Raw genomic sequence first — 21,525 nt, 5'->3', positions numbered from 1 at the left:
GAGGGTCTCAGCCTCTGCCTCCCACCCTCTCATCAAGTATGTGGCTGGGAGCAGGGGACAGCCAAGACAATCTGTCTTAGGCCATTTTCTTTCTTGTGCAGAAGAGAGAGAGAAGCTTGATTTGAATAGCTGACACGCCTTGTAAGAGTCCCTGAGTCATAGTTCAACTACTGTTCTCCAAAAGGCCTTGCAGGAAAAGGCTGAGAAAGAGTGTCAGTTGATTATTACCAAATAATCGAAGCGTGCATGTGGGGCGGGACACCCTCTGGTAATGGGGAAATTCCTTGTGTGGCCTAGAGAAGGCCATTCCACTTATGGATGTGAGGTTTCTGTAAGATCAACCCTGCAAGGTCATTGGCATAATGTCCCATCTTGGCCACCACCCTCTTTTAGCCTCACACTCAACATCTGCTCCTCTCTTGGAGGATGGATCTATACATGCCACACAACCTGCCACGTAGTCCTAAACTAACCTGCTGTCCCCTGGTGAAGTGAAGGGCATTATCATTAAGAAGGCCATTAAGACAGCCATTAAGAACCTACGAAAAGCCCTCTCATTCCTTGTCAGGCACGATGGAGGGAGAAGAGGAGGAGAGGGAAAGGTGAGCCTATTTTGGACACCAAGGGAAAAGTTGTCCTACATTTCAAGTTTATGTTTGGAATGATCTCTCTGTCTTCAAACAGTTGCAGTTCAGCATTAAAACCTGAATTTTTTACTACAAGAAAATCCGGGGGAATTCTAAGATTCAGAAGGGAACTATGCAGAAGGGGGAAATGTTAAAAAACCAACACCACATACTTTCCCCCCATGGCTTTTGAGGCAGCTTGTTAAACAACAGCACAGAAGGCCCACAGTCCAGTGGAAAAGCCTGCACTCCAGTTCCCATTAGCCCCATGAAGTATGGACCAACTGCCCAATGAGGAATAAAAGAGCTTCCTATATGCTCCTATCAAACATACCAGCAACTGAAAGAAAATAATAATTCTAAATAATGAACAGAAGAGCAACAAAGCAATTGAATCAGCCAGCAGTGTAAAACTACACCACCTGCTGTTCTCCAAAGGCATGTGTGAATAAAACAATTTCTATGGAGTACCAAGTCCAGTGCTAGGGAGCTGCTACCGAGAAGGCACAATCAATGGTTATCACCTGCAGGGAAAGCCCAAGACATTCTGTTGCCTGAAGCAAATGGCAAGCGGTTGCCTCCTCCCAGTCCCATGCCATGTACGAAAGCTCGGCAGACTGCTGGATCTTATTTCAACATACTTCACTGTACCCTGAGGGCAGTGGCTTATTTAGTGGATGCAGGTAGGTTGCATAGCATGCACACACAGCTCTCTCCACTTGCTGCCCTTCGATATTTGCCACCTGAGGCAGCTTGTCTCATGGTAAGGCCAGCTCTGATCACCTGCCTAACATCAGCAGGTGGGCACACCCAAATCTATGTATCCCTGAATGGGCAAGGAGGCAGCCCTCCCTTGAGACACAAAGGGAGCCCCACACATGATATGAGCCATATGTTGAAATAGGCGCTTTTGCTTTGAGGCCACAAATGCAAAGGAAGCTTGTGAAATTATTACAATAATAATTATAACAATAATATTTTTTTTAATGCCCCGCCCTCCTTAGCCAGAGCCAGGCTCAGGGTGACTAACACCAATAAAACTATAATAAAACATAATGGGGAGGGGGGAAATCAAATCAAATCAAAATGTTTATTCGGCTTTACGCCCATCATGAAACACACACACACACACACACACACACAAAGGGGGGAACCTATTTATTAAAATACGGGTTAAAATACAATTTAAAATGCAGCCTCATTTTAAAAGTAGCCGATAGATCAAGACCATAAGGGGAGGGAAACATAAGGGTCAGACTGTGCCTTGGCCAAAGGCCAGGCGGAACAGCTCTGTCTTGCAGGCCCTGCAGAAAGATGTCAAGTCCCGCAGGGCCCTGGTCTCTTGGGAGAGAGCGTTCCACCAAGTCAGGGCCAGTACTGAAAAGGCCCTGGCCCTAGTTGAGACCAATCTAACCTCCTTGCGGCTTGGGACCTCCAAAGTGTTGTTATTTGTGGACCTTAAGGTCCTTCATGGGGCGCACCAGGAGAGGCGGTCCCGTAGGTATGAGGGTCCTAGGCCGCATAGGGCTTTAAAGGTCAAAACTAGCACCTTAAACCTGACCCTGTACTCCACTGGGACCCAGTGCAGCTGGTAAAGCACTGGATGAATGTGATCCCATGGCAAGGACGCCATAAGGAGCCTCGCCGCGGCATTCTGCACCCACTGGAGTTTCTGGGTCGGCTTCAAGGGCAGCCCCGCATAGAGCGAGTTACAATAATCAAGCCTAGAGGTGACCGCCGCATGGATCACGGTGGCCAGATCAGGGTGAGACAGGTAAGGGACCAATGGCTTGATACGGCGGAGATGGAAAAATACCACCTTTGCTGTGGCTGCAACCTTCGCCTCCATGGAAAGGGAGGCGTTGAAGGTTACACCCAAGCTCTTGATAGAAGACACTGGCACTAATTGAGCCCCTGCAAGAAATGGGAGTTGGCCCCCCAACCCCATGTTGTCCTGACCCAGCCAGAGGACCTCTGTCTCCAAAGGATTTAACTTCAACCAGCTCACACACAGCCATCCAGCCACAGCTTCCAAGCATCTGGTCAGTGTGTCCGGGGCCGAATCAGGGCGGCCGTCCATCAACAGATAAAGCTGAGTGTAATCAGCATATTGATGACAACTCAGCCCAAAGCTCCAGACAAGCTGGGCAAGGGGGTGCATAAAGATATTGAAAACCATAGCGGAAAGGATTGCGCCCTGCGGGACTCCACACACCAAGGAATGTCGTGGTGACAACTCCCTCCCTAGCACCACCCTCTGTCCCCAACCTGAGATAAAGGAGCACAACCATTGTCGGAATGCCCTGAATCCCCACGTCAGCAAGGCAGTGGTCCAAAAGTTCATGATTGGCCATATCAAAGGCTGCTGACAAATCTAAAAGAATCAGCAATCCCGACCCGCCTCGATCCAGCTGTCTACAGAGAACATCTGTCAGGGTGACCAAAGCCATCTCAGTCCCATAACCAGGGCGGAAGCCGGACTGAAATGGGTCCAGAGCTGATGTTTCATCCAGAAATCTACCAAGCTGTTCGGCAACCGCTCTCTCAATTACCTTACCCAGGTACGGAAGATTCGAAACCGGGCAGTAATTGGATAGATCTAAAGGATCTAGAGATGTTTTCTTTAAGAGCAGACACACCACTGCTTTCTTCAACTCCCCTGGGAAAGTCCCTGTACCAAGGGACTGATTGATGATGTCACCCAGGGCGGCTGCACCTTGTCTGGACACGCTCTAATCAGCCAGACGGGCACGGGTCAAGGGGGCAAGTGGTGGGCCTTCCAGCTCGGAGGAATCTGTCTACATCAGCAGGGAGTATCCAATCAAAGTGGTCCAATATCAGACCTGAGGACAGTTGAGGGGCCTCCAGTTCTGTTGCTATATCCAAACTGGCAGGGAGGTCACGGCGGAGCAGCAAGACTTTCTCCGCAAAAAGCTTGCAAATGCCTCAAAGCTGTGGGTCAAATTCGTATTTAAATTTAGCTGTTCCTCTAGGGTTGTTAGAGACCTAATTATTCTAAAAAGTTGCGCTAGGCGAGAGCTAGCGGATGCAATGGAAGCTGAGAAGTAAAACTTCTTTGCAGCTTTCACTGCCATCTCATAGGCTTTCATAAGCGTCTTATAAGATGTTCTTGAGGCTCCGTCGCGAGCACACCGCCATACTTGCTCTAGCCATCTGAGGTCCCGCTTCATTTTTCAGAGCTCCTCGGTAAACCAGGGGGCCCAGTATCAGCAAGGTCGCAGAGGGCGCTTAGGTGTGATCTCATTGATGGCCACCAAGAACCAGCTATTCCAGTTCTCAACAAGCTCATCTAGTGAGCCACCAGGGGGAGCAGGGTCCCGCAAGCCCTGACGAAATCCATCAGGATCCATCGCAGGCAAGCCCAAATAGGCTCACCACCCAAGTGGGGTGGAGGCAGGAATCCTGGCTTTCAGAGCATAGTGATCAAACCATGGCACTTCCACAAGTGAGGACATGATCACATCTATACCTGCACCAAAAATCAAATCCAGCGTGTGGCCTGCTTGGTATGTGGGACCCAAAACAAACTGGGAGAGCCCAAATGTAGCCATGGAAGACACCAGGTCCACAGCCCATGAGGAGGGGGTGGCATCAGCATGGACGTTGAAATCCCCCAAAACCAGTAGGTTAGGGAACTCCAAGGCCCAGCCTGCCACCACATCCAACAGGCCTGACAGGGTGGCTGCTAGGTGGTCGGTACACCAGCCAGACAGCCAAGCTCTCCTTGGTGCCCCACACTAGGCCAACACATTCAATGCTGGAGACTGATGGTGGTGGCAGAGCACTGAAAGAGAAATCCTCCCGGATTAACGCTACTGCTCCTCCCCCCCCGACCCACAGTCTGCGACTGGTGGAGGACGGAGAAACCCGGGGGTGCTATCTCATGCAGGGCGACTACTTCCCCTTCACGCACCCTGGTCTCCATCACACAAGCCAGGCCAACCCCCAAAGAGATAAAAAAGTATCACAAGGTGGTGGTTTTATTGCCTATAGACCTGGCATTGCACAACACCAGTGACGGAGGTGGGTAATCCCTGCTCGGGATGGGGTGTAGACTGGAAGGGGTTTGGGCATCACCACATCTCAGAACCCTTTGCCTATAATATCTACCCCCACTGCCAAACCTCCCTCGCCCTTCAATGGTGGTGATCCCAAACCCTGTGTTGGCCTCCTCTATAAAGGAGTGATATCCCCTCACTAACAAGTCGTCCCTGGACCAGGTCTCCTGAATCAGAAAGGTATAATGTTGAGATACAAAATCAGCAGGACAAAATCCCCAATAGGTGTAGCCCATCCCGCCGCACCCCAGGCAAGGAGGGCGGCCCCACAGTGGCCCGCTAGCTGTCAATCCCTCCCTCCTTCATGGGATGGCCATGGGGCTATTAACTCTTTCTGAGCCTTTGGGAGTATTAAAAAGGCATATGCTGTAAAATGGGGATCACTAGCCAGCAAAGAACCAGCTTCATGCTCAGGAACTCCACCAGTCCTATCTTGCCAGTAATGCAATAGGGAAGAACGGTCGTCCTTGTAGATTTTGGGAGTGTTAAGCAAAAGTCCGGATATAACCTGGTTGCTTAGTTTCAAGAGTCTATCAGCGACCTGAGGTTCTTTGTGAGTTATTAAAATAGGAATGTCAGGGTCGCCAGACTCCTCCTCTTCATCGCTATCGCTTAGGAAGAGATCAGAGAGTTGCACCGATGTCCTTCTTCAGGATGGAGAGCTGTTGGGCATATATAAATATTGTGTTCCAGGCTCTAGTGTCCTTATATTTTGAATTGAAATCTCAGACTTTATACTTAATAATCTCCTCTTCAGTTCTTGTATTTCTGAACTCACGGATTTCTCTTCCTCCTTCGGACTCGTAATGTTTCTATTGTTTAATTTAGTTTCCCTTATCGGCATTTGCTTTGATTTCTGCCAGGGACCAACTTTCTCACTGTTTCATCTTTGAAAACCCTTATCGGGTGAAGAAAATGAGACCACCATAGGATGTTTTTCATCTCCCTAAGTCAAGATGGGAAGGCCGGTTTACTAAAAGTCATAAGTAAACGTTTGGTATTTCTTGTGTTGGGCAAGAAATGGAAATTTTCCAGATCTACTTTTTAATAATGGCAGTTCAAAAGCTGGGATAAGATTCATCCACCTGCGGTGAATCTCAGCATTATCTAGTTCTTTTGAAGAACTTGGCAAGACCTTATTTAGTCCATGACTCATCTTGGCAAATCGCTAAGATAGCTATGCCTTATCATCCTTTTAGCCCTTTGAGAATTTGTCAAGTGAGGGCAAATATCCAAGTTTTCTTCTATGTTAATTATTTTAGCGAGAAAGATTGTGATGGGATCTGGAGTGCCTCTTTCAGGTCCTCCAAACCAGGAATATAGTTGGATAGAATGTCATTTTCCCAAACATATTTACCTGCACTGACATGAGACCTCTTTGCTCTCCCACTGTTTCGACATCTGCTCCTTTTGGGGCCCTATAACCCCTCTGGGTAGAGGAAAGCTGTTGACATGACATTGAAGTTACCCTGCAGGTATCACCATTTATAAGCTACTTAGATGTTACAGCAGCAGCAGCAGCAGCAGCAGCTAAGCAAGCCCACACATGGGACTAAATAGATGTCACAAGGAGAGCAAAGCCTGACTTAGAAGCTGCCATCTATCAGAGCTCACCATTGAAAGAGTTAAAATTATTCCTGGATTGTTGTTTAGACACAGACACACAGAGGAGAAAGTGATGCTTCTTTTGACGACAGACAAATGCTGCACTGTATGGCTACAGGAGAAGGAGGCAGTTGCTCCGACATCTCTGGTTGCTGCAGCCATACAATGACCCGCTTCACTACTGAGTGTTGGTGGAGTTCACAGCACTCACATCCAGGAGGACACCAATAAATAGAATTCTTATCTTTCATGATTGAGGGCTTCCAGTTTATTCTCCATTGTCTGCAATTGTCTGCATCAGAGGTAGGCGCTGCAGGGTAGCATGACACCCCTGCAAAGGGGGCACTGCTGCCTGCCTCGCTTTCTTGAGCCAGGACAATTCACCTGTCCTTCCTGAGCTGGTATGCAGGAGCAAGGAAGAGGAGCCAGGGCAGCAGCACCCCCCTTTTTGTTGGGTTTCAAACAAATGGAGAAACCATCAACAATACAATGGCAATAAAACAACCATATGGGACAGGAGGTACAGTAAAATGGGGTTGTCAAGAGAACAAAATAAAAGTCAGTAAGTAAGAGTGGAAAGAGCTATCTCAGTTCACAGATTGCCATGATTCATTGCAGAGGCTGGACTATATGATCCTCAAGCTCCCTTCCAACTCTACAATTCTATTATTCTACATTGATTACAAAAATAATACACAGAAGCAGACCAGCATCCTTCACTTGCCTTGTGCTCCTTGTCTCTGGACAGTTGTATGGATTTTGTCCCAATAAAAAAGGGCAGATGGGTGGGTACTGGGAAACATCCTGTGGAAGTTTACTCAGAAGAAAGCCCCACAGAGTTCCCGGGTAAGTGTGTATAGGACTGCAGCCTTAACTAATGAAAACCTCAGTTCAGCCAGGAGCAAGGTGAGGTGAGAAGACACCTCTGGCTCATGGGCCCCAATTCGGGGTCCCAATTTGGCCTGAAAGGCCACCTTTCCAAGCCATGTCCATATGCCCAATATATAGGATGTCAGGTTTGGGGCAGGTAAATATGTGGTTCCCCACGTCTACTTAAGTTGTTCAATCAGATGGCTCCACTGATTAAGAAATCCCACTGTGGAGCAGGACTTGACGAGGCTTCTGTCCAAGAACTGGCAACAGCGGAAGTCAGCAAGACTGAGCTTGATAGACTAGCGGCCTGACTTGGCGTGAGGCAGCTGAGTATGCCCATAAGATTTATTCTTATTTATTTATTTACAGCAAATAATTGTGTGCCCCATTCAATTAAAAAATAATAATTAAAGCAGTTCACAACAACTGAATGTAAAACCATACAATAAAAAATTATATAAAGTTAAAATCAGAGATTGGAGTAACTGTTGCAGAAAGTTGTATTAATTATCCACAAAGGAAAGTTTCAGAAAGGTGTTTAAAAGCTGGAGCAGAAGGTGCCTGCTGAATCTGTCAGAGCCAGCTTTAGGGACTGGGAGTTACTTTGGTCAAAGGCTCGCATCTCCTTAGTTTAGGCTTCAATCAAATTTTGATTAAATTTTAAAACTAAAACAATTTACAGTAATATGAGTTTTAAGTTTGCATTAAGAATGTAAGAACAGCCCCACTGGATCAGTCCGAAATCATGCCCAGTCCAATTTTGTTTTCCATTGGCAAAGCAGGACACAAGTGTGATGGCCATTTCCCATCACTGCTCCCCAGGAACTGATATTAAGAAATCTACCATTTCTGACCTTGGAGGCAATATGCAGCAACCATAAGGAGTTTGCAGTAATCCAGGCCAGTTCAAGTTGGCAACCCGTACCTGTGGCAGCAATTTCCATAGTTTGACCATGGGATGTGCAAAGCAGTATTTCCCTTGGTCTGTCTTGAAGCTCTCACCACTCAGCTTCACTGAATGACCCTAGATGTTTGAATCTAATTCTTACTCCCAAGACCGTGGCAGGTGACCAGATATTCTCACACATATTCAAAAGCACATAACTTGGTAAAGGCAAAAAACATCCTCAGCTGCAAAGCACAGTGGTGGATTGCTTCTGCCACTCACTTGTTCCTTGAGTCAGGAATCCCACTATACAGGAATGAGTAGAAACAGGAGATCCTGGACCAGTCACCACTTCTCTGCCTAACCTACCTTACATGGCTGTTACATGACCCTAGCATACCCTGGTTGTGTCAAGTTTCTTCTTGATGCCCTATTGTTTACACATTACTGCAAAGGTATAGGGGGCAGCATCAGCATCTCATTTCTCATTTTCTCCCATATGCAATGATTTATTGCTGCATTTCTTCCATTGTGGAACACAAGGTGTGGATCCCTAAGCCTCCTCCCATCCAGGAGCAGATTAGACTCAGATTAGGCTTAGTTGCAGAGAGGTTGCATACATCACCTGCCTTCAGACTGTTCTCTGGGACCTGAATTTCAGGGTACCACCCCCCCCCTACAGATGAGCAGCAGAACTAGCTGGGTGAGTCAGAACAAACACTGCCTGTTTCTAAGAGCAGCCAACTAAATATCTCTGAGAGACTCACAAACAGGGCATGATATGCCCATGGCACTTCCTGCCTTCAGTCCCCTACAGCTGGTGTTTCAGAGGAATACTGCCTCTGTATTGGGAAGCCCTATTATAATAGGCAATAGTCACTGATAGAGCTAACCTCTAGGAAGCTGTCTAATCCCAGGGGTTGGTGTGAGAAGTCACACTTTGTTCTTTGCAGTAGCCTTCATTTTGCAGACCAAAAGCACTTCACTATATCCTTGCCCAGAAACATGCATGAATAGGGACCAGAAGCCACCTGGATCAATGAAGCAGCAGCTGAGCACCTGATTTCCCTGAAGAAGGTCCTTGGCTCCTCCAGTTAAAGCAGGGGTGTGGAACCTCCAGGCCAAACCTGGCCTGCCAGACCTCCCCATTTGGCCCATGAGGCTGTTTTGGGTAAATCATGCCCACCACCCTACACTCGACATAAAAAATGTCTGATGTGGAGCAAATAATGGCTTGAAAGGAGCTCCCAATTGTTCCTTAACATGCTCGCATCATCCATCATCACTTCTTGCTCCATGAAAGAAAAGCTGTTTCCAAGGCATGGATACTCCTTTTCCCTCCCAGCGCTGCTACTTGAACCTCTGGTTTTTGGAGATTCAAATAACAGAATGGAACTGTTTCAAACAAACCATGCTGTGCTTTGAAGTTCCAGCAATCAGGGCTTCAGAATGCATCACCCCCTGACATCACAGCAATGTTGAGTTGCAGGCAACTGGAGAGGGCTTTCTCTGCCCAAAATCAAGGAGACATCAAGCCTAGGAAGTGGACAAATAGTCTGATCTACCATAAGGCAGTTTCCCATGTGCCATTGGACCTCGAGTTTAAAAGCTTCACAAATAGAACAGGTTTTCATTTTCATCTTGGTCCATCAATAAGAACCAAGTCTGGGCCAGAAGAAGACAGAACAGTCAAAATACTCACAAGGTTTTTTCTGGCTGGGCAGAGTCACCTGATGTTTTCTTATCCCATCAAACAAGAGCTCTGCTCCACCTCTGAAAATTTAAGACAAGAAACACATAATCAGCAACATTCTGAAAGACAAAAATCATAGAGGCACCAGCCTTTTATAGTGCATGCATAATTAAAAACAAACTAAGGTGTTTCCCCTCTACATACCCCTCACTTCATGTGCATTACTTCATGTGCAAATGCAATAAATTAACTCATTGACTTAGCATACAGGGTTGATCCAAGACAATTTGATGCCTGAGGAAAAGGACAAGATACAACCTACACCCTCTCATTTCACACAGAGAAGCCTACTCAATTGGCAACTGAATCTTATTCCTCAATGGTTGTCCTCCTTCCTTCTTAACAGAGGGGAGAAGGGGCAGCCTAGGGGGCACATGGCAGGGCGTGTGATAAACTGAGCTCTGTCTTCTTAAGGGGGTTCAGAAAGATCAACTGCAGGAGGCTGCCACCACTGTTCTGTAGCTGCTGCCCCATTTGCCATCCAGGTTGGCTGCCTCACTTTGCCTACCAGTAGAGTTGGCTCTGCAACTTATCTAATAGCCCCATTGAAAACCAATCCACATCAGTATTAAAAGAAAAATACATATATAAGGGGAAGAGGATGTATTAGGGAAAGAGGCACAGGAGAGAGAACTACAATGTAAATAAAGCATCTTCTAGCATTTCTGAAGGACGAGAAGAAACATATAGAGAAAGTTTCAATTGAGGAATCTGTTCAGCACAGGCCTGAACCGTCATCACCTGCTCAAGGAAAAACCTCACTTAGGTCCAGAAAAGCACATACCAACCTGGCACCCTTCAGGTGTTGCTCAACTATAACTTCCATCATACTTGACCTTGGCCATGCTGGCTATAACTGATGATGAGTCGTAGTCCAACAAGAGCTGGAGGACCCCAGGTTGGGAAAGGCTAGTGCACAGGAATACTACTTAAGACACACAGCTGAGATTGATGGACAGCAGGCAACATCTAACCATGGAGCCATGAGGGAATGAGCCATCATCAAAATCTACTCCAGCAGTTAATTGGTACTGGCTTCTTGGCATCCACATGCTTCATGATTGCCACGTTAACAGAGAGATATGGAAAAGGAATTATCAAAATACTTACGGTGAAATATTAGCATTAGACCCAGTCCCTTTAAATCTAGTTACGTGGAGGGAGATTTTTGGCTGTACTATGGAACAGCACAACAGTGCCTTTGTAATGCTCACTGCAATGCTATTACTTATACAAAGCCACACTCCCCAAGGATTGCTCTGTTAGTGCTATCTAGGCTCAACAAAAAAGAAAAACGGTTAACTGAAAACTGAAGTAGCAGTTATTAATGTTAGACAAATCTGGAGATTCATGAGCGAGAACAATCCCTACCAATGATAGGAAAGAGGCATCTTTCTGCTTGCTGTGAAAACAAGCTCACACTTTGTGTTAATCGCAGATACTGGGATGGGAGATAAGGTCCTTCTGTAGCATACTAGCTGGGGGGAGAACTCAGCTGCAATGTGAACACATAGAGCACTCTTTTAGGCACTTCCAAGAAAAGTGTGGGGGGGACCAAATAAACACTGCTTTTCTAGAAATCAGTTCTACAGTGGCTAGCATGGGCGGAGTAGTTATCTCAAAACGATGTACTAGATGGTGCGAGCATGGAGAAAGGACATTATTTATTTAAGTCAAGAAACCCTTCAAGGTTTGGGGAAAGGTATCTACTAGAACTGATGGGGAGTTTATTTAGAATGTTTATATACCATATTTCAACTAAATGTTCTCCACACGTTTACATAGTAAAATGGGGCACATCTTAAAATCTCTTCAGAAGTAGCTTCCACCAGCCTAATGTTCTCCAGATGCTCTGGACTGTAAGTGGCTCCAGGCAGCACAATGGAAGTTCTGAACCAAAGCATTTGTTGGTGAAGGCTGAATTTAAGTTTAATAGTGTACCCCTCTAGGATGTAAATCAGGGATGTGGACCCTAAGGTCCTCCAGATGCTGCTGGACACACAACTCTCATCATCTCCAACCACTGGCCATGCTGGATGTGGCTGATAGGAGCTGGGAGTCCATCAACAACTGGGAGGGCCACAGCTTTCTCCATTGCAGTCCACAAACATTTATGCCATAATAAATTTGTCAGCCTTCAATGTGCTACAAACCCTTTTGCTCTTTTTGTTATGAAAAACACGGCAGCCCCTCTGGAAATTAACATATGTAAACAGTATCTAAGGCACTTCATCTACATTATCATAGCAGGTTTGGTTCTGATAAGTGTGAATTCATATCCTAGCTCACTGAGAATGCAATTTCCCCCGGTTTTTACCCAAAAAGACCCACCATTCTAGTTAATGCACTACCACTAGACAGAGAAAGTTATAGCCAACTGCAGGAGAGAGGGGACACCATCAGATACTGAGGGAAACATTTGCAAAGTCACAGGTGGGCTTGTTTGTTTAAAGAAGGATCATTTGTTTCCTTTCTATACCTGTGATATTTCAAAAACTCAACATATTCACTGTAGCACCAACTTTTAGGGACTAGAGATACTGGCATTTCTCTTTTTCATAGTTGTGTTGCTTCCCTTTTGTTTGATGCCAATGTTGCATGCTTGATTCCCTTCTTTTCTTGATTACATATATAGTCAAAAGTTGCAATCCAGTCTATTCCCATTCTGGATGGAGTCCTGTACTTCACATGTATGCTTTGCTATTGTTGTTGTTTAGTCGTGTCTGATTCTTCGTGACCCCATGGACCAGAGCACGCCAGGCTAAGTGATGTTCAAACCCCCTCTTTAACAAGAGTGCCTTTTTGTAAACTTTTACAGCAGATGTCCTCAGTCTGGTGATCTCCAAATGCTTTGGACTACAACTCATCAGCCCTGGTCAACATGGCCAATGGTCAGGAATACTGGGAGTTGGATTACAACATTTGTAGCACCAGGGCAAGGAAGACTGCTTGACAGACTCATTCATCACTTTCCTCTGAGACCTATTTTCATGGACCTTATAATAAACACTTAACTACAGAATGACTTCAGACTATTCAATGCAGAAAGCAGCATTTGAAAACTAAACATCAAGCACCTTGATGTCTGATGCCTAGCTGGATTTTTATCTCCCTTTCAACATTACCGAGAAAGGAAATACATTCAAGACTGAGCCACCTACATGGCACTAATGACGTAATATTGTTTCATACCACTTTGTGCATTCATTCATTCATTCATTCATTCATTCATTTTCTTTGCCGTCCTTCGTCTGAGGATCACAGGGTTGTTTACAATGTAATTATTTTGTGGTCCTTAAAATGTCTAGCTCTTTATTCAACAAATAGAATCATAGGCATAGAATTGGAAGGGACACTGAGGACCATCTAGTTCAACCCCCTGCAATGCAGGAATATGCAGCCATCCCATACGCGGGTCAAACCTGATGAACCATTAAAATCAGGAGAGGCTAACATGTGACCCTCTAGATCAGTATTTTCCAAACTTGGGATCTCCAGCTGCTTTGGGACTACAGTTCTCATCATCTCTGACCACTGGTCTTGCTGGCAAGGGATGATGGGAAAACAATCTCTCAAAGGACCTGTTGATGGCATTCTACCATTGCACTGTGGAGAGCGTACTAACTTGAGGTTTGTGCATGTGGTTTGGGAGCTGCATGGCCAGGGAAAAAACAATGCTATCCAGGGTTGTAAAGACTGCAGAGAGAATTATTGGGTGCACTCTTCCCACCTTAGATCAAATCTATGCTGCCAGGTGCCATAAGAAAGTGGCAGAGATAGCACATGATAGTACGCACCCCAGAAATGATCTCTTTGAGCTTCTGCCTTCTGGAAGAAGGTACAGGGTTATAAAAGCCAGGACTAGCCGCCTGAAAAACAGTTTCTACGCTAATGCAATTCTGGTTCTAAACGCAGCATAAGGGGTCTGTCTCTGTAGTATAGTGTATTTTAAAATGGGGGTTTAGAGTTTTTAGGGGTTTTTGAATGTTTTATGTAGTTTTTATGTAGTTTCGTGGTAGTTTTATGTAGTTTTTATGTAGTTTTAAAATTTCATTGTTCCGCAAGGGACAATGACAATAAAGATATCGTATCGTATCGTAGTCCAAAAACAGCTGGAGTCCCAAGTTTGGAAAACTCTGCTCTAAATTTTGCTACCCTACACCTCTCATCATTCCAGGCCACTGGCTGTGCTGGCAGCAGCTGATGGGAGATTGAAGTCCAGAAAAACCTGGGGGGGGGGGCTACAGGTTAGCAACATGATTATTTTAAAGGATAGTGGCAGACTATGTTCCTTCAGGTGCTAAATTTCTGCATTTCTAAAACAAAAGGTGTTGGAACTCATACCTTCCACTCCAAGCTAGTGCTCTGAAAAGGGCTTCTCATGACCCAGCAGTCAACTGAATGGTGGTGCCTGCAACCTCCTGATTACTTTACCTGCCCCACACCTCACATTAAGTATGTGGGAGGTGAGAATGACTTGACTGATAGGACCTTGCCATTTGGCTGCCCTAATTAGACCACTGGGCTGCAAGGTCCCCAACCGTATTCTATCCTGAAACACTAAAGGCACGTATGTAGGAACTGGTTCTGCCTATGCCTGCTGAGAAAATGGCCATTCTGCATATGCTCAAAATCATTCTTTATTGTTACTTCACACATACCAGTGTTGACTTTAAAAGAAAATGGATTCTTTGTGGGGAGGGGGAGTTTAAGGAACAACTCTTTGAATGTACAGAGAACAGTTAAATGACACAATACTGGCATATGATGCCCTGTAGTTTCCTTTCTCTTTATCAAGTTCCTTTAATCTGATACAAATTTTATTATTTATATACCTTTCTTTAGTATAACCAAATTCTTACCCACTTCACTTCACTCCTAGAATAGGAAGCCTCATTTGTGGGCCAAAACTGGACAGGGCTATCTTCATGCAAGCTTTCCTTCTCATGAAACCTGTGAATCTGCCACCTTGGCATAGTCACAAGCACCAATGACAGTCAGTCTCATTTTCAGTTCTCTGCCTCCCAACCCTTTTAAAGTCTACAAGTAACTTTAAGTTGATTGGAGGAAATCTACCTTGCCTGTTAAGTCTCTAGGCACCCCATTCTTAGTCCCCATCACCACCAGGTTGCCCCAGTATGAACCCCACCCCCCACAAACCACTGGGAATCAAGAAGTATACACACACACAGCACCCTCTTTTAATCTATGGTGCTTTTAAACAAATAATGAGAAGATATTGTATGTATTTATGAGGGAGGAAAGTGTATGCCTCTCCACTTTTTCTGCACCGTGCATAACTTTGCGCCACTCCCCTGTGTTCCCTGTTGGCTTCCTTTTTCCTAAGCTAAAAGCCATGATTTGTCGATCCCTGTGTTTAGATGCGATTCCTGCATTGCTGTGGGAGGCGAGGACAAGCGACTGTCCTGAGTCCCTGCTGTTGGGGAGTGCGGGGCGTGGGGGGCGGGGCGAGATAGGGAAAGGAAGATTCCTATGGGGAGAAGAGTAGCCTGTGAGGGCGAAGAAAGGAAGCTTCAGAAACCAAATGGGAAACAATGGCGCCCCCGTTTCCCTCCACCCACCCAAAAACAACACTCTCACCCCAAACCCAGACCCTCCACCCCCAGACCAAGCACCCCCTTCACCGGCTGAGCTCCCCACGCGGGATCTCGGCAAGGAAACCCTCCGCCGCCCCGATGGCGCCTCCCTTACCCGAACTCCAGCTGAAGAGACAAGGGCGCCGCCATCTTTTGTGAGGGAACGGCGTTGCCCGCAGCGGAAGTGCGAAGCCGCGTCTGCTTCCGTGGGCGGCGGAGGTTGCCGAGCAACGGCGCGCCGGAAGAGGCCTGGCCCCGCCCGCCCGTTTTGAAAAGGCTCGGAGCAGCCACCTTCTGCCCTGGTTGGGACCGCGGGGATGTCCCGGCCAGATTAGTGTTGCCTGCTCTGGCTGGTAGCCAGGGTGTCCGAAAAAGTTGCCAGCCGTAACTGAGAAGTATCAGACTTGCTGATTAGTTTTAGGTCCCGCAGTTTCTATACCCTTGAAATCATGGCTGCAAACACAGGTTGTTATCTTGGATCATAATAATAATAATAATTTTATTTATTTATTTATTTATTTATTTATTTATTTATTTATTCCCCAGCCACTCTGGGCAGCTTCCAACAAAATATTAAAATGCAGTAATGCATCAAACATTAAAAGCTTCCCTAAACAGGGCTGCCTTCAGATGTCTTCTAAAAGTCTGGAAGTTCTCATTCTTCCCACAACCACCTTGTTGTTGTTTAGTCGTGTCCGACTCTTCGTGACCCCCTGGACCAGAGCATGCCAGGCACTCCTATCTTCCACTGCCTCCCGCAGTTTGGTCAAACTCATGCTGGTAGCTTCGAGAACACTGTCCCACCATCTCGTCCTCTCTCGTCCCCTTCTCCTTGTGCCCTCCATCTTTCCCAACATCAGGGTCTTTTCCAGGGAGTCTTCTCTTCTCATAAGGTGGCCATAGTACTGGAGCCTCAGCTTCAGGATCTGTCCTTCCAGTGAGCACTCAGGGCTGATTTCCTTCAGAATGGATAGGCTTGATCTTGCAGACCATGGGACTCTCAAAAATCTCCTCCAGCACCAGAATTCAACCCCCTACCCTGCACCTTCTCAGCTGCCTGTTACATATTAAAGCAGTGGTTCTGGGACATTTTTCTATGGGCCACACTTTCGGAATACAATTTTTTTGTGCCACACCAATTTTTTTATTGATAAGAAATACATTGGAAAACAAACAAACAAAAACAAGCAGGGCTTGATTTGTAACATGGAGCACAACTGCTTTATGATATGATCATGGGGACACCCAGAAATTAAAAAAAACAAGGCAACTACATAAGAACATGAATCATTCCCAAAATGTAATTATAAACGAACCTCCTATGTGTACCTTATGTATGTCTACAAACTCAATGAGAGGTATGGGCTTGCTTTTGTTGGGCAATATCATTTATATTAGGTCTAATTTGAGAAAAACTCATCACCCTAAGCCTTTCTCCTTTCCGATCTTTCTTATTTACTTTACTACACTACACTGTAATGTTTACATGTTTTTTTGATTGTCCTTGAATCTTCCCGCCACACTTGCCATCCTCTCCTGCCACACCAGTATGGTGTGGCACCACTGTATTAAAGGCTTTGAAAAAAATATAGGTTGGGGAATTGGAATTTGTGACCTTACAGATGTTGCTGAACGGCAGCTCCCAAATTCCTAGGTGTTCATTGGCTATGCTGTTTGAGGCTGACTGAGTTGGGAGTGCAAGAAATATGGAAGGTATCTTTTGGGGGTTTGAGATGGAGACTTTCTCTCCCACTTTGCAGGTGTTGAATGAGCTCAGAGAACAACCCTGTGTTTCTATTGTATCTATTTGAGCATTGCATAGTAGTACTAGTATATTTGGTTCGGTCAAGGACCAGTAAGAAGGTAGGAAGAAAACAGAATACAAAAAAGACACAATATAATGCAATATTATGCATACATAAAAGACGATATAATGTACAATTAAATACAATATTAAATATAAAATTAAAAACAATGTAGAATATAAAACAGTGAGAAATATAAAATTATATACTAAAATGATGAAAAGTGCCATAAAGTGCTGATAATTTTAAAATTAAGATCCTGTGCCAACAAGCTATTGCTGCCACACAAAAATGAACTGCCTTGGCAGTAATCTCAGGAAACTGGTCAGCCAAGAGGTAATCAGTATAAAACCCTTGAGATCTTCCTGGTATACTTTGTAAAATTGGATTAATAAATTGACAGTGGATATCACAGTAAAAGGAACAAAAAAAAAAAAAGGCCTCACCATTTCTACATTCTCTGCTTCACAAGGGTATATAAGTGTTCACTGTATGGTACATTGTTGTTCCTACCCTTCAGTACTGCAGATGGAAGCATTTGAATAAAAGAACACATTCTACTCATGTAAAAACACGCTGATTCCTGGAACCGGCCGGATTTAGAAGGGCCGGATCTGGCCCCCGGGTCTTAGTTTGCCTACCCATGATCTGGACCCCCTCCATGCAGACTGAAGGTGCAAATAGGTGAATAAACCATATTTCTCAAAGCTGCGACAGTCTCTGCCATGTCTCAGTCCTCCAAAGGAACGCAGACCCTGCACGAGTGCCTGATGCGTCCATGGACTCTTGCTACACTTGGCAGAGAGAGGGGGACACCCAACTTTTGGAACAATATCCAATTTGAGATGAAATGTTCTCCGACAGTTGCACTCCGTTTCTGAAAGCAGTGCCACAAAGGCCACTGCCAAACACAGGAATGCAACATAGAATGGCAAAGCCGTCAGCACTGCTTGGCATGGAAGAATGCTGGTCAGGAATATTTGTACAGTGGTACCTGGGGTTAAGAACTTAATTTGTTCAGGAGGTCAGTTCTTAACCTGTAACTGTTCTTAACCTGAAGCACCACTTTAGCTAATGGGGCCTCCCACTGCTGCCGCACTGTTCTCATCCTGAAGCAGAGTTCTTAATCCAAGGTAATATTTCTGGGTTAGCGGAGTCTGTAACCTGAAGTGTCTGTAACCTGAAGCGTCTGTAACCTGAGGTACCACTGTATATGAATTCCTGCATTGTAGGCGGTTGGCCTAGATGGGGTCCCTTCCAACTATACAATTATTTGACTATGACTCTATGACCCTATTTTTGTTGGTAGAAACTCACAGGGCGCCTGTTCTTTGCACCCCCACCTAGTGCCCCACTGCTAGGGCCTGACTCTGCACTGTGTTGCGTTTAGGCTCCCCTTTAACCCAACACCGTTCTTTCCAGCAGACGACCTGCAACAAATATAACAGTGGCGTATATTTCATTTTTAATTAAGAGAGGGAGGACAGTGACATTTCATGCAGCGTGGCTTAGCAGGCCACGCTGATGGACCACGTTTTTCCGCCTGTGAAAGGAGCCGGTTATTTCTCAATGAAGCATTATGAGGAACCCTCAAACAGCCAGCAGCAAGTCGAACTTCGAAGCCTTTGAATAACAGACGAGAGCGCTTGGAGCCGCTGTTGCAGGCCATGACAATGAAGGGTTCCTGGCTCTGGGGCTTTTGTTTGGTTTCTCCCAGTCTCTGTGTTGAACTCCCTTCTGCATCAGAGAAAAGGGGTCTGGGGGTAGGGGGATGGGAGGGAGAAATGATATGGCGGGGAGGGGGAGGGGAGGGGGAAGGAAGGTCAGGGGGAGTTAAAACCTTTTTCTGTCTCATTCATGTGGTAATTGGGTGTCAAGCAGAGATCAGTGAGGTGGAGGCCGGCCTCTGAGCTTGGGTTAAACTGCTGCTCAAAGAAAGCAGGGCAGCCCCAGCCTACTGAGGCCTCACAGGAAACAGCCAGCCTCTCCTGCCGGGATGAGGCCCTTCTATTCGAGCCCAGGGGGAGCCGCTTGGGGAGTGGATACTGCGCTTTCCCCCACCCCCACCCCCCAATTCACAGGCTCCTTGAAAGCAGCTAAACAAAGCTTGGAGGGTGTTCAAACAATGCGAGAAACCCCACCTCCGCCCTTCAATAGGGGGCTCTAAACAGGCATTTAACCTTCAGAATGGCTGAAAGTGATACTCAAAGCAGCTTGCCATCCATCCCCTCCCCTTTTATAGATGAACCAGAGGCCACTTGGAGGTTCCCCTCCGCCAGGAAGCAGGCCGCTCGCTGCCCTCGCCTTGGCCCTGCATCCCTTGCTTATCTTGCTAATAACGTGGTTTCTCCAACAAGGCCAGCCAGAGTGCATGAGATTTTTAATCTAAGGGTTGTGTGGTTTGAGCCCCACCTTGGGCGAAATATTCTTGCATTTCTGGGGTTTGGACTACATGACTCTTGTGGTCCCTTCCAACTCTACATTTCTATGATTCTATAAATGCAAACTTTGTCAAGGGAGGGTGGTAGTTTCCCTGGGTAACTCTATCCCTATTTTGCTTTCCATTACAGTGGTACCTCAGGTTACATATGCTTCAGGTTACAGACGCTTCAGGTTAAAGACTCGGCTAACCCAGAAATAGTGCTTCAGGTTAAGAACTTTGATTCAGGACGAGAACAGAAATCGTGCTCCGGCGGTGCAGCGGCAGCAGGAGGCCCTATTAGCTAAAGTGGTGCTTCAGGTTAAGAACAGTTTCAGGTTAAGTATGGACCTCCGGAACAAATTAAGTACTTAACCCGAGGTACCACTGTATTGCCTTTGTTTGGTGGAGATGCAGAGTTGTCTCATAGCAAATGGGTGTCAACAAATTTAGCCACTCCCTAATGCTTTAGAAGTTGCATCTTAACTCTGTAAATTTGTGTGCATGAACACAGAAGACCAATATACTTTGGCTTTTCATGCCCTCTGCAGAAGTTTACATTAAAAAGAAGAAGAGGTTGAGGAAAATAGCCCCATCATGGATGAGACCAACAGCAGGTCCAGTGGTCATGAAGTCAGGTTTTGCATGTGCTGTTGTGGGAAAGCAAGGAGTAGATGGGGCTCATCAACCAGGGAAGGCAACCCATCTAGAAGAAGGAAAATTCTGATCTAAAACTTCTACTTCCTTGTGGGATATCCTTGGGAGAAGAAAAGGCTAACACCACAAATGTGGAATGGAGAGTCCCTAAGGCAGTTGGATGGAGCCTTGTATGCTTCCTTCTGGCAACTTCTGCAGCCAAGCTGTTGCCAAACATCTTGCTCTGCTTTCCTTTGGACCACATCAGTGAGGCTGAGAGAGGGGTCTTGCCATCCGGGTAGCCCAGGACCTCCCTACACACTACCCAGGCTTGCGCCCCAGGGAGGTCACTTTGGTGTTGCTAACACAGCAGCTTGACTTCATCCCTGGAGGCTCACTTCATTGTCTCTCAAGACAGGTGGTTGCCAACCTAGGACTGTCTCTCCCCCATCTCTCATTCATAATATGTTCCTGAATTTACATGTGCCTAAAATTTAGATACATATAAATAATATTGTTGGGGTTTTTACCTATGTTGATGGGTTGGTTATTAATTATTAATTACATATTTAAATGGGTAAAATCTTATTTTCTGATGAAAGAAGCAGACTTTATTTTGTTTTAGGAACACAGGAAGCTGGGAGACTGTCTTACACTGAGTCAGACCATTGGCTCTTCTTGCTTGGTTTTGTCTATACCAGTCTTTGCCAAGCTCATACTTTCCAGGCATTTCGGACAATGGCTCCCATTGGCTGCAGTGAGCCCCAGCCCCAGATTTAGCGTGGTGTGGGCAGTTCCTTCACACAGGGCACAAGATTGAGAAAATCCATAACTGAGGAGATCCATTTGGGGGGCGCCAATTTTTGGCCTCACCCAGGGTGCCTTATTACAAATGATTACCAAGGTCCACTTCTGTCAGCACATCTGGAGGGCACCAGGATGCCTAAGGTGGTCTCCACCAACTAGCAGCAGCTGTCCATGGTTTCAGAGAGGGCCCTCTCTCTGTCCTATGTGCAGATGCTGGAGATCGAACTTAAGACCTTCTGCATGTAAAGTAAATGATCTGTCCGTGACCTATGGCCTCTCCCCCATTTTTAAGATAATACACAGACACTCCTGTGGCTGAGGCAAGGGAGGCAGCCTCTTATTTTATCTATTTACTAAAATATTTATATACAGGCAACCCGCCCCCCCCTTACTCGCAGGTTACATTCCAAAGCACCACGCATTTAAGTGAAATTGCTTA

General features: G+C 45.9%; 1 protein-coding gene across 1 annotated transcript in view; it reads right to left on the bottom strand.

Annotated features, from left to right (window-relative positions):
- URM1 (ubiquitin related modifier 1) overlaps positions 1–15,640 on the bottom strand; it is a 34,102-nt gene extending 18,462 nt beyond the window's left edge. Inside the window, exons 1-2 of the mRNA XM_081896659.1 lie at positions 15,535–15,640; positions 9,772–9,842 (exon numbers count right to left, since the gene is read on the bottom strand). Of these exons, the coding sequence (XP_081752785.1) occupies positions 9,772–9,842; positions 15,535–15,569 (106 nt within the window). The 5' untranslated portion in view covers positions 15,570–15,640. The remainder of the gene's footprint in view (positions 1–9,771; positions 9,843–15,534) is intronic.
- Between the last annotated feature and the right edge of the window lie 5,885 nt (positions 15,641–21,525).

This window comes from Podarcis melisellensis (assembly GCF_964234715.1).
Source record: "Podarcis melisellensis genome assembly, chromosome: Z".
Classification (NCBI taxonomy): Eukaryota; Metazoa; Chordata; class Lepidosauria; order Squamata; family Lacertidae; genus Podarcis; species Podarcis melisellensis.
Note: the sequence above shows the minus strand (reverse complement) of the source record. Positions and strands in the feature narration are given on the sequence as shown.